We start from the raw sequence: 16,036 nt of genomic DNA, 5'->3' as shown, positions 1-16,036 counted from the left end.
TAATGTCACCCAGGCTTCTTGCCTCTTCATCCTCCTCACCTTGGGTAATAGATTCTAGTGCCTCCCCTCATATGGCAGGCATCCTAATTTGTTTAAGCCCTTGAACCACACTACTTTACACTCTAAGGTTATTCTTGCTGATGGTTCAGTTACACTAGTTTCTAGTTCTAGCAATATTCTCTTAATTCCTTTTATTCCTCTTTTGTCCATGTTACATGTGCCTAGATTTCCCTTGAACCTGCCATCAATTAGTCAATTAACTAAGTCTCATACTGTTATTTGATCTTCTTTCCTTCTCATTGTGTTACTCAGGATCTCCCGACGAAGATGAGGATTGGTGAAGGGCTTGAGAAAGATGGTATGTACTATTTCAAAGGTGGTCATGGTGGGTCTAATTCTTGTCAAATGGCTTCGTCAATTTCTACTCATGATGCTTTTCTTGATCAGTGGCATGCTCATTTGGGTCATCCGTCCCTTTAAAAACTACAACAAGCTTTTCCCATGTTCAACTCCATTTCTTGTTTTGACTGTTCTGTGCGTCTTTTCCGTCTAGAGTTGAGTCAAGTAGTAAATCATTGTTTTCTCTTATTCATTCAGATATTTGGGGTTCACATAGAGTCAAGAATTTGATTAGTCATCAATATTTTGTGTCCTTTGTGGATGATTTTTCACGTACGATTTGGATCTATTTATTAAAAGATAGGTCTGAATTTTTTAATGTATTTACTCAAATCTACCAAGAAATAAAAACTCAATTTGGCATCATTATTCAAATTTTTTTATCTGATAATACATTTGAATTTGTTCAAAATAAGCTTCAACCTTTTTGCTTGGCCAAGGGATCATTCATCAAACATCATGTATACATACCCCTCAGCAGAATGGAGTAGTTGAATGAAAAAACTTGACATTTACTTGACATAGCACAATCTCAAATCCATATGTATGTTCCTAAAACCTTTTGGATTGATGCTCTTCTTACAGCATGCTTCTACTCAATAGGATGCCCTCAAGTGTTCTAGGGGGGGCAAATTCCCTTTTATATCGTGTACCCAGAAACATCCATGTTCTCTATTGTGCCTCGTGTCTTTCGTAGGGATGGGCAAGAAAAACCAAAAAACCAAACCAAACCACAAACTGGACCAAACTAAACTAAAAAATCAGTTAATCATATTACTCAATTAGGTTTTGGTTCACAAAACTTTGGCTCAATTAACCATTTAGGGGTATGGTTCAATTAACTGAACCATGCCTAACCCTAGTATTTGGGGGCACCTGTTTTTTTCGTGTTCCATATACTAGTCAAGACAAGTTCTCTCCTCATCTGCTAAATGTGTCTTTGTTGGGTACTCAAAAACTTGAAAAGGATATAGATGTTACGATCCCCACACTAGTAAGAAATAGGTTAGCGCTGATGTCACCTTTTTCGAGTGGACGCCCTATTTTTCCAGTGTCGGTCGTCCTTGGATGAATCTATTTTTTCATTCCATAAATGATTTATAATCCCCCCATCTTGTTTTGATCCTTCTGTTCATGCCCTTATTCCTCTTGAGAAATCTTCAGCCCCTTTCTGAATCCATTAGTTACTGACCCATAGAAACAATTGAACGTTTATGAATGACGGAAAGCAAACATAAACATCACTACCACCATGCGGATGTCTCCTCTACCCATCACTATTTCGACTTCTAGTTCTGGAGATCCATTCCAATGTTACTTGGATTTGCCCATTGCTCACCTTGAAAGGTACTCGACCATGTGCTCAGCAATTCTTATTTGCTTATCCTATTGCTCACTATGTTTCAGTTCTTCACCTTCCTAATCTTATTGTTGACTTGATTGGTCACACCCAGTTTTGATTATGACAAATACTCTTGGTACTAATGGTTGTACTGAGAATTGTATGCAGGATCACCTTGTGCGCGCTTCGGGACTAAAAGACTTATTATGATGGCGTGCGGTGTTCGTGTCGATGAATGAAGAATCTTGTGCTACATTTGTATTTATTTTTCAGTTTCTTCATTCTGGGATGTAATTTTATTATGGACTGTGCACTCATATGGCTTGTAATAATTTGCATCATGCATGATAGGTAGGTATGCTCAAATTGACCTTAGATTGACCATAGGACCTCCAAATAACATGAAAAACTTTTGTCATAAAATGCCTAACTTATACAAAGGTTTTTCAATGGTTTAAAGTTAAAAGAAGGCAAAAACTAAAATTTTCAAAGGGGTCGGTCAACCGGCCAATCGACCAAATGTTAGAAATGAGAAATTTTCTCACTCGATTGGATCTCATATCAAACCATGTTCAACATGAAAATTGTGGTATTTTACCATAGCTTGGGTTTGATACCAAGAACATCCAAATTGGAGTTGCACAGAAAAAGTTACGTCCAAAACACTGAAATGTGTTCGTAAGAGAAAAACTCCCTTCATGTTTCTTCCATCTCATTGATAAACATTTTTCTCAAGCTAAAAGTCATTATCTGAAAATGTGTTCAACATGAAAGTTGTGGGATTTTCTCTTACCTTTCTATTGGTATCAAGAACATCCAATTTGGAGTTGTATAGGAAAAGTTATGGTCAAAACACTGAAGAGTGTCTGTGCAGAAAAGTAGAGGCCGGTCGACCGAGCCCTTACAGTTCATTTGTCCCCGGTCGACCGAACCACCTGGGAGTCAATATTTTGACCTCCCGGTCGACCGAGCCTTCACTACGGTCGACCGAAACTCGCTGATTTGAGCCCCGGTCGACCGAGCCTTCACTACGGTCGACCGAAACTACTTTTGGTCAACATTTTAACTACCCGGTCGACCGAAACTTGTAGTTCAAAAGGCCCTGGTCGACCGAAACCCTCCTGAGTCAACATTTGACCATCTGGTCGACCGACAACCTTTGTACTACAACTACCTGGTCGACCGAAGGGTTCTCGGGAGAATTTTCAGCGGTCTGGTCGACCGAGCCAAGCAGTTCAAAATGTCCTGGTCGACCGAAACTCGGAAAATTGGCAAATCGCCCTCTCCGGTCGACCGAGCCTTTCAGTTCAAAAGTTTCCTGGTCGACCGAGCCAATTGAGTCCTGGTCGACCGAAACATTTTTGGTCGACCGGACCTCTCGGGTTGCCCTGATTTTTTACCGCAGTTAATATTTTTTAAACAGGGTTAATTATTTTAAAATGATTTAAAACTTTCCTAATAATGCCCAATAGGTCCCCAACGGTCAAAAATACCTCCTTGCCTATATATACCCATTCATTTATCATTATTAGCAAGGATTAGCAAACTTGATTAGGGCAAAACTCTCTCAACTCTTAAAACCCTATATTAGCCAAAAACTTCTTGCAAACACTCACATACTCTTCAATCTTTATTTCTCTAAGCATTGTGAGTATTTCTATAAGGCTGTTGTGCGTAATTTTTCTAGCTAATACTCTCTTTTGATATAAAGGTTGATTGATTTTATTTAAGAGTATAGCCTAAAGTTCTTCCACGGATTTCATTTGATAAATCTTGTGTGGGAAGACTTTGAGGGTTGTGGTTCTTGCATTGTTGTTGCAAGATACCTAAACCTAGATTTTATGTGCAAAATCCTTTTGTGAAAAGCTAATCTTTCAAACAACTCCATTGTGCTTTAGAAATTGAAATATCATATTGAGTTTGTTTGATTTATCTTGCTTAGCATATTTGAAACCCAAATATGATTTTGTGATATTCGAATATTGAGTTTCAAATCTTGCTTAGATACACACTCTAGATCTTGATTGATTATCATACTTGATTGAGTGTTTAGCACACATTAGAGCACTGAGCATATCTACATATCATTCGTGCTTGCTTTATTGATTGAACTGTATTGGTGCACACATCTGCTTTACTAGAAGCATATTTTCGTGTACAAATTTTATACACATTGGTTGTATTTCCAGGCACGGGCCTGAAGAGGGAGACTAGCCCTGGAATAATCCCGGATTGGCTTAGACCCGGTTAGGAAAGCTAGGTGCATCGTCCTGTTAAGGCGTGTAGGTTGAGGTCAGCCCCACTAATTGACCTGGTTAAGGTTGAGGTCAGCCCTGTGTTAATTTGACCTGATTGTAAACGGTGCCGCTCCACCCTTAAGTGAGCTGTTAGTGGAATCCTCCTGCTTGCGAGCTAGAGACGGGGACGTAGGCACAGTTGGCCGAACCCCGATAACATATCGTGCGTGTTCTTTACATTTCCGCAATTTACTTACTGCACGTGTATGTTATATTGTAAATGATTAGATTTACATTTGCATAGACAGACCCTAGGTTAAGTAATACTGCTTATCTGGTTTAACCTAGGTGATAATTTTTAAATACCCAATTCACCCCCCTCTTGGGATTGCACCAAAGCTAACACTTATGCATTCTTTTGCCTTGCTATTTCCTCAGCTTCTATCCCTTCCTCACATGTTGAGGCACTTGCTAACCTTGCATTGAAGCATGCAATGGATGTAGAAATGGATTCTTTGACCACATTTGTTGGATCTTCCTCCTGGTAAAGAGTTGGTTAGGTGTTGTTGGGTCTACACCATCAAATATCTTTCCGACAACTCTATAGAATGGCTTAAGGCTCAATTGGTTGCCAACAGGTACACCCAAACATATGGTATTGATGTTTTTGAGACCCTCTCTCCTATTGCTCAATTAAATTTTGTTCTATATTTATTTCACTGGCAATTAATCTTGATTGGTCCTTATATCAGTTGGATGTGAAGAATGTTATCTAGCACAAAGATTCACAAGAGAAGGTATACATGGAGCAACCTCTTAGATATGTTGCTCAAGAGGAGGATGGTAAAGTATGCAGGTTGCATAAGGCCATATAAGGTCTTAAACAATCTCCTCGAACCTGGTTTAAAAAATTTGTGTTCTAGTCTCTGCATTTGGATTTCTCCAATGCTACTCTGATCATTCTATTTTAGTCCGCGAAATGGAGATAGGTGTGGTACTTCTAGTAGTTTATGTTGATGATACCATCATCACTGGCAGCGACCATAGTAGGATTGCAAATGTTAAGCAATGACTTCAAGCAAAATTTCAAATCAAGGACTTGTGTGTTTTTACATTATTTTCCAAACCAGCACACTGCAGTGAGGCCAAAAACTGAATTTTATCCCAAACCAGCACCCAATTTTTAATTTCTTCCCAGTGAATATCCTTGCATTATGCTCCAACCATAACCCCCATTAAATTGCAAGTATTCCATACTTCCATAGAACTGCCTTTTCCTTCCTTCTAACAAAACCTGAAAAAGAAATAGCTAACAATTCTCCCACTAGAGAAGGGCATACCCAAGCTCTCTCCTATAATACCAAAAAGCTAATTCCAAATCCTCCAAGAAAACTCAGTGCAGAAGAAGGTGAAAAACTGTTTTGGAATTTTTGCATCAAAGCACACAAACAATTGGGAGAGAGAGCCTTCAAAGGTCTCTTAATTTGCAACAAGTTATTATTAATTTTATTGAGCACAACCAACCAAGTGAAAGCCTTAATTTTTGGGGGAGCCTTGCCCAAACAGATGAAATGATAGAGTGAGAAAGAAGAATTGGAGTGAGTCAATAATTTGAAAAAAAAAAATTAAAAGAATAAACTCCCGACTGATCCAAAGACCATTACCAAACATCCCTCCCCAAAGAAAGATCACTCCCATTCGATAGAGACAAAGAAGAAAACTCCACCAACTCCTTATTGTTAAGCCTACCCTAACTTTTGAAACCCAGTTCTCACTTTATCCTGAACCAACCCTTGAAACCCAGTTCCCCCTTCTCATCCTATACCAACCTTCTCAATCCTTACCACAATTGATAGTCACAACCTAATTTTTTCAACTTCTTCTCTTACCACACTTTCCAACATCCCTTCAAATTCAACCCAGAAGATCACAATAGAATATGATATTGATGCCAAAATCATCTCTTGTTCAACAGCAAAAAAAAAAATAAGGCAAGAACAAACTCATGGTGTGTTACTAAAACAAGCAAACACCGTAGGTTCTCAATATGCTTTTCAGATGAGGCACGTCAATTGCTAGCTAAGGAGATGAAATTGTTTCTCCTTTAGAAAACATTGAACCCACGGGTGACGACTTTGAGGGCTCCAAATCATTTCATTTTGGTTCAGTTGAGGGCCAATGCTTATGAAAGCTTCATTTAGACATATAGGATTCCAGTCAATGGAGCCATTCAGAGGATCTGTATATTGGATGGTAAGGAGAAGTTGGGTTGGAGGAACTTTTGGGAAGCAACTCATAGGGCAGAAAAGGAAGATAATCCAACCAATCTCCACCCAAAATGGTGATGTCTTGAGTGGGTAGAGTAAAGACTGTTTTAGATTGGAAGCTATGTTGGCAATCAATGGTGGGAGTCCAAAAAGTTTGATTTTGGAGAAATGTTAGGAACGATGAGGGGAGTCAAAGTGGCAGATGTTTGCCTAATTGGATTCAAATTTAAATTGCACATCAAGAAGGCTTGGACCACAAAGCTTGGCCCATTATTTTTTTGGGGGGGGGGGGGGGGCATTGATGGAACCCAGCAACCCCGTTGAGAATATAGGTTTTAAGGAGAAGCCAAGAAGGCCCAATGAGCAAGTATCAAAAGCTCAAAAGTTATGCCACCTCACCTACAAGGAGGTGCTCGTGAAAAATCTCCCTAAGCCCAAAGGCGAAGCCTCTCTAAGAGCCCTGACCGCTAGAGCTCAGATTAATCATAAGAAGACACTTGGAAGCAAAAACACCAGAATACAGAAAAAGTAAGCAAGTTTTCAAAAGGTGAGGGGTGAGCAAACCGGACATGATCAGATGTCGAATAAGACATTGAATCAATAATCCAAGGTTTACAAGAGGATGAAATCAAAGTTGGACACATAAAATCAGGAAGTGTTTGGCAACAGAAACAAAATAGAGTCTAAAGGTGAAGCGTATGTTCCTTAGGTTTTGAAGATGAAGTCTTTTCACTCTCTTTGTACACACATGAGAATCGAGAGCCATTGCTTGAAAACCTGAGAAGGGATAGAAATGCATCAAAGGACGATTTGGAGGAAAGCTATGCGTTAGAAGAAGGAGAGTCTAGAGGGTCTGCCAAATCTGATAATGAAGGTGGTAATCCTATTCAAATAAATGCAGAGCAGATGCTATCCTAAATTGAGAGGACCTTGACCTCTCCCCATAGATTGAAGTCCAACCATCACCCGATACCTCTATTGCCCCTAACTCCAATCAATATCCATCAACACCGCACCGTGGAAATGAACAAGATAAAGCTCACTGGGAAACCAAACTTGGAATAGTTTACACCTTCTTGATTAGAATCATAAACATGGATTCAATTATGTAGATGTCATTGATGTACTTGGAGAGTCACTATGACCAGCGGTTCCAAATAATTATAAAAATAGTGTTCTTGGTTAAGGAAAGTGTGATTCTTCATACCCACAGATGGTTCTTCAAACAAGAAGAAGAATGGTACGGAAAGGAGACCTTAAGGGAAACACCAACGGCAGGCTCTTGACATCCTTGAGGGGTGTCTTAGGCTTCCATGTGGGCTTAGGAGCTCTATGAACGAGTCAAGGCAACCTATTGTAGAATGGTGTTAGCATCATTATGAGTGTCTATAGTGGGCCTTGAGTTTGCCCTCAAGCAGTACCACCTTTTACCAATTGGACTATCAAGGGATAAGGAACCTTCATATGTCTGTCACAATTAGTGTAAGATGTCACTTTCCTTAGCTCCATGGGTATTTTATGGCAAGTCACGTAAACAAGGATTTTTTTTTTTTTTATAATAAAAGAATAGTTCATTAATAGATTAAGAATATGCAGCTGGGAGAATTCTCCTTAACAAAGTCTAGAAAATCTAGATAACAAGCACAAAGGAACAAACTAAAGACTAAAGAACAAAAGAGAAAAAACCAGCAACTAAGACAACTTCTTCCCTAGAAGAATACATGCATCACACTCCATTCACAACCCCCAAAAGACTGCTAAAAAAACCAAAAAAAAAAAACACGCACACACACACACACACATTTCCAAAGCAATGTCCTTTCCCTTTTTCCTGCCAAATCCAGCAAAAGACACTGCCAAAAAATCCTCCACCGTCTTAGAACACACCCAACATTCACCAAAAATACCAAATAACTTATTCCAAACACTCCAAGCATAGTCATAATTAATGAACAAATGCAATTATGATGCTGAACAATTAAAGCAAAGAACACTTATGTTTGGAGATATAGCCTTCAAAGGTCTCCCAACCTACAACAAGTTATTGGTATAAATTCTATCAAGTGCAACCAACCAGATAAAAGCCTTAATTTGAAAGAGGACTTTGGCCTTCCAAATTGACCTATAGAAAGGAAAAGATAAATTAGACCTATTCAAAAAATCACAAAAAGATTTGCACAAACAAATCCCTGAAGGACCCAGAGACCAAGAATGCCTATCCTCTAAAGAAAAACGATAGTTATTCGACAAGACTAGCAAAGAGGATAGCTCTCCCACCTCCTTATAATTTAACGATACACAGAAGTGGAAATCCCAAGAAGGCAAAGGATCGCCTAGATCAACAACAAAAGAAGAAATGGACTCATCCTGCTCTAAGCTTAGGCGAAAAAAGGCATGGAAATGAGGAGTACAAAACTACATACCCCAACCAAGGATCTTTCCAAAACTGGATATTACTAACTCTTCCCACCAAGAATTTAATATGGGCAATGAAGAAGGGATAACTCTACAATATAGCTTTCCACACACTCTCCGAAGAACATTTAAAATCTGAAATTAGTATCCCACCCATTCTCGTCAGAACCATACTTGCTTTTAACAACCAATTGTCATAGGGAGGAATTCTCTAGTGGAAACCGCCAAAGCTATCTCTCAAAATTACCCTTGATGCTTGTGGGATATAAGAACAACACCCTCATTGTTCGAGTCATGGTTCCTTAACAACCATCTCAATAGTGTCAAGGGCTGTCATGCCAAAATACTCGACCATGAGTGTTTCTATTATTTGGATGATGCGGGCAAGACTTGGTTTAGTCTTGTCATCGCATGGGCATGACTCCACATTTTGGTCTTGGGATTCTACCACCCCATGACACTAAGCACATGACTCAACACACCAACTGCTAGAGAAAAAGGGAGAGAGCATCCCCCTACCCCAACCTCATAAGGAACCACTCACTAAATTCACTAAGATAGACATAGTCACCATCCTCTAATACATCTCCTCCAAACCCCTCCACACCCCTTATTAGCCATCACTTGATCCAAAAATCAAAGTCTAATTTGAATAAAACACTCTTCTCTCCCCTTCTTCTCATATCCCCCACCACTCACTAGCTACAAAAACAGCATCTTAAATCTGCTTATCCTTACTAAAGGCAGACCATTCAAAGTAACTATACCCCTTAACACCTCCTATAGCCTCTTAGAGAAGCCTTAGCCAGGATTTTGTAAAGGCTAGTAACCAAGATGATTGGTCGAAGGTCTCCCACTTTGTTAGAGTGCTCTTTCTTAGGAACAAAAGGCAATAAAAGTAGAATTAATACTCTTTCACCACCTCGCTCCATTGAAACTCATGAAAAAACTCCATAATATCGTCCCAAATCACCATCATGCTCCCAGTTATCCTAAGAGAAAACCATAGTAAAACCAACGGGGTGTGGAGCCTCCCCGCTCTCCATCTCAAACACAGCGCCCCCCCCCCCCCCCCAAACCTCCTCTATTTCAAAAGGTCTTTCCAACCAAACAGCATAGTCCTCACCTATAGAACACCAATCAAAACCCTCTAAAATCAACATATGTACACAAATCTTAGTATACATCCTTGTATAGAAATTTGTAATTGCCATTCTATTCAGAGTCATGCACCACAACTTCCAAATCTAACTTCAAATCTGTAATAAGGTTCTTCCTCCATCCCTCACTAACCACCTTATAAACCAACTTGGTATGACAATATCTCTCCTTCACCCACTCAACTCTAAACTTCTGTCTCAAACAATACCTTAAAAGCATCAAATCCAAGTCATTAGCATGGTGATCCCAATCCCTATCCTTGTAACTAGCCAAACCACACTCCTCCCACCTTTCCAAACACTCAATTTCCAACAAGAATCACATTCCTTTTATCTTTTAGATCAACAAAAAACATCTTTCTTCCACAATTTCAAGTTGTTTTTCACAAACTTCAACTTATTCTTAAATTTGAAACCTGCCCACCCATGAAATCTACCCTCTCTCACCAAGTCCTAATAAACTCCTTGAAAGAAGGATGTGCCAACCACATATTTTCAAATCTAAACAAGGTAGACCCCTACTGGATGGGATTAGCATCCAATAACAATGAGCAATGATCCAATACAAGCCTAACTGACACCTCCTGAGAAACATTAAGGAAAAACTATTCCCAATAATTAGTAGAGAAGGGCTACCACCCGAAGCCACAAAAGTAAAATAATCATTAATCAAAGCTACATCCCTAGCCCAAAATCCCAAATAAAGGAATCAAGCATCCTCCTACTAATCATCCTAGAACACCCTACATTATTGCAAGCAACATGAATAACATTGAAACCCCCTCCAACCATCCAATGCAGACTAAAAAGGCCAAAGAGACCAGCCAACTTATCAAAAAGGGTAAGCCCCAATGGTAGATAGTGTGGGCTCATAATTAGACATGAACCACCAATTCCCAAAACCCCTCACATCTAAAAACTCAAAAAATAGAAAAAGGCTAAACAACGTAATCCCCAACAAAAGCTATCCTACTATCCCATACCATAATATACCACCAAATGCCCCAGAGGAAGGGCTAAGCACTCAATCTCTGAGTCTCAACTCCCAAAAAATCCTCACCAGAAAACCATCACTACCTCTACTGTAGATTCTTGTAGGAACAAAATAAGAGTCATGGGAAACTATTAATCAACTCTCTAACAACTCTACGCTTTCTAGTATTGCCTAAACCCCAAACAATCCAAGAGAGAAGCTTCAATCGTTACCACTAATATTACCCAATCGCCTCTCTCAAGATGGCCCATAAAGGAGGAGCAAAGATGGCTTGCAAGGAGCTACATATTTTTTTTATTCACCAAATCCCCAATCCGCAAGTGAAATCTTTCAAAGGAAACAAATCGTTTCATTCTGTTATGGTTAAGAGCAAATGGCTCTAGCCATTTCATTTCTCTCAACTCTTTCTATTTCTTCTATTTTCTATGTCCTTTCGAGTCCTACAAGGCTATAACAGTTAATAATAGACGTTTAGCTATATATTTATTCAACTAAACAAAAAAAATGAATGTTTACCCTCCATTTAGTTGGAGAAATGTGGAAAGTAAAGAAAAATTTTCCAAGTTGCTCTCTACTTCTCTTACTTGATTGGAGGAGAGGAGAAAAGAAGACCTATTTATGTCCTCTCCACTTCGCTTGTTTGATTTGTTTTACCAATGAAAAAATAAGAAAGATAAACTTAGCTTTCCCAATTGGTCAAAAAGAAGTGGAGAGAAGAGGATAGATAAAAAAGGAGAACAAAGTGGGTTTGCATTTCTCTTAAAAATATATATATATATATATAAAGAGAGAGTGAGAGAAAGAGAGAGAAATGGAGAAAGGGGGGGAAAGAAAGAAAGTATGCATTTCTTCTCCTCTTTTTTCTTCTTTTCTCTCCTCTCTCTATTTTTTTTTTTTTTTTTTTTTTTTTTTTCTTCTCTTACATGTTTTTTCTTCTTACCTCATCACTTCTCTTTAGATGAAATAGAGGGTTAAGGAACTACATTTTATTGAATAAGTTGAGGCACTTAATTCATAGGAAGCTAAGGAATTTTGGTGGGCTTAGAGCTTGTTTTAATAGGAAATAAAGAAATAGCAATCATTCTTTTGCCTTATTTTAACATGAAAAAATGAACTAGCCATCATTCTTTTGAATGTTCCAAAGAATGCATGCATAATATTATAAAAGGAATACAACTAGAAAAAGATGCCAAGAACTTATTTGCTGACCACCAATGCATATCAAAACAACAACAATAACAAACAATCCTTAGCTCCTACTTGATGGGGTCAGCTACCAACACGGAAGGCAAAATAATTAAGTAAAACCAGACTAGAGATTGCTTAAATATCTTCAATATTATGAGGTTGTAAGATCTTATCTTTATTATTTTGAGCTTGTAAGATAGTATTTTTACTGTCTTGAGGTTGTAAAATCTTATACTATATTATTTTGATGCCTTGTAGACAATTCCCATAACAATCTCACTTTTACACCATGTAAAAGAGTTTCAACAAAAGAAAATTTCAAGGGAACATAAGCCCCAAAATCTCAAGTTTCACACCAGCACATATTACCAGAAAAAGTTATTACTTGTAATTCTGGAGCTTTTTCATACTTAGAACTCTTATCAACAATAATGTTAAACCACATCCAACCAAATTACCTGAACTCTGAAGCAGGCTTGTCTAGAGATAGCCTCCCCTACATCAAAATGTAGTCAATAAATTGTCAGAAAGGCAGAATTATATGAGGCTTACAGCTTCAATTATTTGGAACATAACTAGGGCACAAAAAATACGATTGGAACTTTAAAGAATATGAACTTGTATTGCATACATGAGGAACCGTTGCAGATGAAAATTGAGTTAAGTTTATCCCACCGATAACATCTTTCCCCTGAGGGCTTCCCATTTCATAAGCAAACCTAATGGCTCTTGGTTTGTAATTAAAATACCTCCATTCTCTGTAAACATTGAAAACAAAAGTTTCTTTTACATTTTTTTGTGGAACTTTCTTGAATATATTGAAAGTAATTAATAATGCTCCCATATACTAGTCGAAACAACAATGGTCAACAATAGTCACCAAATGTAAACAATTCCAAAAATAGCAATATTTCATAAGCATGAGCACTTAAGCTACTTATAGCTAATGACAAGTTGAAACAACACAAATGACACAATAAAAACTAAAATTTGCCCTTTTCAACAGGTATAGCAAATGACTCAAATTGTGTATGCTTTTTACAAGCCTAGATTCAATGCTAGGTGTCATGAGGACAGGGACCTCACTCAACATATCAAGAGGCTTGTGGAGAACAGTAGCAGACCCATGTGTTGGTTAGGGGGAGGCTGGGAGCAAGTGTCCCCACTGAAAAATTGAAAATAAAGAGCCATTTTTGGTCATTTAAGGGGCCGCCCCACTGAAAATACTCAATTTCCCCACTCTCAAAGACAACAAACATGATAGACCAGGACTTCCAAGTAAAATAAACAAAATAGTGAGTGCTTCTTTTGGATTCTTTTGGTATATGAATGTAACTTGAAACAATTATTACTGGTCTTATATGTGAATGTATGTGGGTTTTAATTACATTTCATGGGAAATATGGATAAGTATTTATATTTTTTGGCCCCTTAAAAAAAATTTCGAAGTCCCCCTCGGGTGGAGAACAAGGTCAAATGCCCGAGACCAACTTTATATTTCAAGCTCTATTGCTCAATATGCAAAACTTAGAACAAGAAGTTCAATTAGGCTCATAAATAGGTGCAAAAAAAAAAAATCATATAATAGCAAACACATTAAAATAATGCATAACACTTGATGCAGTTTGAGAAGGAAGAGTGGGACATGGAGAAGAAGAAAGCAAGAAGAACGTAAAGATGTGAGAAAACACACAGTTACACTTCCAAGTCAAATTCACTAACAATTTGTTTTATAATAAAACTGCGTTCTAATTTATAGGAAATACTGGAAATGAAATTAAAAAAAAGCCCAGAAAACATGTATTCATGCACGAAACCCCATAATCACAAGCCTACTAATTAATTAAACCTAACATATTTGAGTTTAGGACCAAACAACCACTCGGCCCTATTCTTTTAGTTAGCCTCCAAATAGTGCCAAAAGAGATGCCACCTGCCCATCTATCAAGAGCAAAACTTGTTTAGGGCATTATGCTTGTCTTGTGTACCTGGGATGGGTAACCATTGTGTAAGTAGTAATATAGGTTTTACCCATTGAGTGTGTTTATGCTTTAGTGTAAAATGGGAGTATGATTCCTCGATCAATTTAATGTTTCGTAGTTGCAATACTAGAATAGAGTAGAAAACTCTTTAGGGGAGGGTGAGTGTTCATCGATTATTGTATAACTCACTAGCTTCTATACTTGTGTTTAGACTATTGGCCCCCTTCATTAAACACAAGTTCCCTAGAAAGGTGTTAATAATGAATTGTGTTGCTTATAGTTTACCAATGACTCTCATTTTCTTTCATGAATGTTTACTACTTTCACTTACTTTACATTTGATGGTTGTGAATTTGATTATGTGGTGAAACCGCAGCATACTTTCGGTTGACTAGTTAAGAAAGAGGGCTACAACTAGTGTCGCTGACTAGTTAAGCAAGAATGCTACAACAAATGTCGCACAGCCCTTCACAAGTTATGAAGTGTTTGACCCACGACACCACCCTACATCAACACTATAGTACTTACATAACCAATAAGACATGGTCAAGAATTGAATAAGCATTTTTGCAATGTAAAGACCTGAGCACTAGATTCGGATATGAAATTAACTGGATTGTGGCTACCAATGAGCCATATTAGTCGCCTGAAAAATCTTGATCTCATAAATCTAAACAGGATAAACTTGAACATCTATAACTCAGCATGTCGAGTTTGCTCAAATGCAATATAAATTCACTGAAGCAAAGCTTCAAAATTCGAAACTAGGCCAAAGCCAGCTAATTACATCCTAATTTTTGTTATTCGCATAAGATACACATTCAATTGAACCAAGGCGGATGAAAAGAAAGTTACAACCAACAAAATGCAATGCCACATTAGCCGGTATATTATCCTTAAAAAAAGCATAAATTTATGTGCCATAACCGTAGCAATAACAAAATTGTCAGATAAATCACATCCGTGACAGTCCTAAAAACATGGACTTAAAATCTGAGCAAACAATAACAAAATTTTGCGATATGTTTTCTTCAAACCCAGACTAGTCACAATAAACCTGAGCGAGCAATATGCACTACAATCTCGGGAACAAAATAAGCAATTAATGTGCGCAGATTACATGCAGACTTCGAGCCTTCAAAAACTGCCAACTGCTATAGGGAAAAAAAACGTAAAATAATATAAATTAAAAGCATTCACCTTAGGAAAGTGATCTTGCAGGAAAGCCGTTCGATCTCAGTATCATCAAAAGCATCACCCTCTGGCTCTCCGCAGAGCCGGGCAATTGTATCAATAGCTTTGAAGTGGTTCTCAATTGAAGAATCAAACATTGAAAGTTGAATCGCAGGAGCCTGTTGGTCCTCTGCAGAATTTGTCGGACTTTCTCCGTCCACTGCAACTGCCCCTCCCTCCTTTCTCATTCTCCCTTGTGTTTTCTCCCTTGCAGCGCCTACCTGCTTCTTCCGGACCAATTCATCGGCAATAGCAGAGTCCACAACTGCTATTTCCATTCGGATTTGGAGGCTGCCCCAATTTGAAACTATAGTTTGGAACTGCAAGATGGGTTTGGATTTTGGAATCGGAAAATTCTACAAGGCCCAAATCCACAAAAATAATCCCAAGCCCAGGACTGGATTTTCACTAAACCAAACCCAAGTGGATTACATTCCCTTCGACACCGCACCCGCGATGCCCGATGGCATTCATGAGTCCCCACTCCCCCACGATGGTAGACCTTCGCCAGACCCCACCTACCGGCAATGCTCTAGGCTCTCTCCCACCGTGGGAGTACGAAGAGAGAAGGCGCGCGAGCCGGGAGGCGTGTTTTTCGGCCTTTCCGTCGAGCAGTCCTGTTAGCGTGTTTTAATATTACTAATTTATCAATCGGATAAACCCAGTTACGCTTTCAATTTTTTAAAAATAACACTCCATTTTTGGAATTTTAAAAAATTATTAAAAAAATTTAAATTTTAAAGTTATTAATAAAAATGTACAAAAATGAATTTTATTCTTAATAAAATTAAATTTTAAAATAAAATTAGTGTTAGTAAA

The 16,036-nt window shown here is 38.2% G+C and overlaps 1 protein-coding gene across 3 annotated transcripts in view; it reads right to left on the bottom strand.

Moving 5' to 3' along the window:
- The window catches only part of LOC131149023 (uncharacterized), a 106,512-nt gene extending 90,676 nt beyond the window's left edge, over window positions 1–15,836 (bottom strand). Inside the window, exons 1-3 of one of the 3 annotated variants that reach the window (XM_058099059.1) lie at window positions 15,185–15,836; window positions 12,634–12,760; window positions 12,461–12,498 (exon numbers count right to left, since the gene is read on the bottom strand). In XM_058099059.1, coding sequence (XP_057955042.1) covers window positions 12,461–12,498; window positions 12,634–12,760; window positions 15,185–15,495 — 476 coding nt within the window. In that variant the 5' untranslated portion in view covers window positions 15,496–15,836. The remainder of the gene's footprint in view (window positions 1–12,460; window positions 12,499–12,633; window positions 12,761–15,184) is intronic. The other 2 variants (XM_058099061.1, XM_058099060.1) reach the window with 2 other exon arrangements.
- Window positions 15,837–16,036: the final 200 nt, after the last annotated feature.

Source organism: Malania oleifera, chromosome 2 (assembly GCF_029873635.1).
Source record: "Malania oleifera isolate guangnan ecotype guangnan chromosome 2, ASM2987363v1, whole genome shotgun sequence".
In the NCBI taxonomy this organism is placed as follows: Eukaryota; Viridiplantae; Streptophyta; class Magnoliopsida; order Santalales; family Ximeniaceae; genus Malania; species Malania oleifera.
This window is presented reverse-complemented; position numbering and strand designations above follow the sequence as displayed.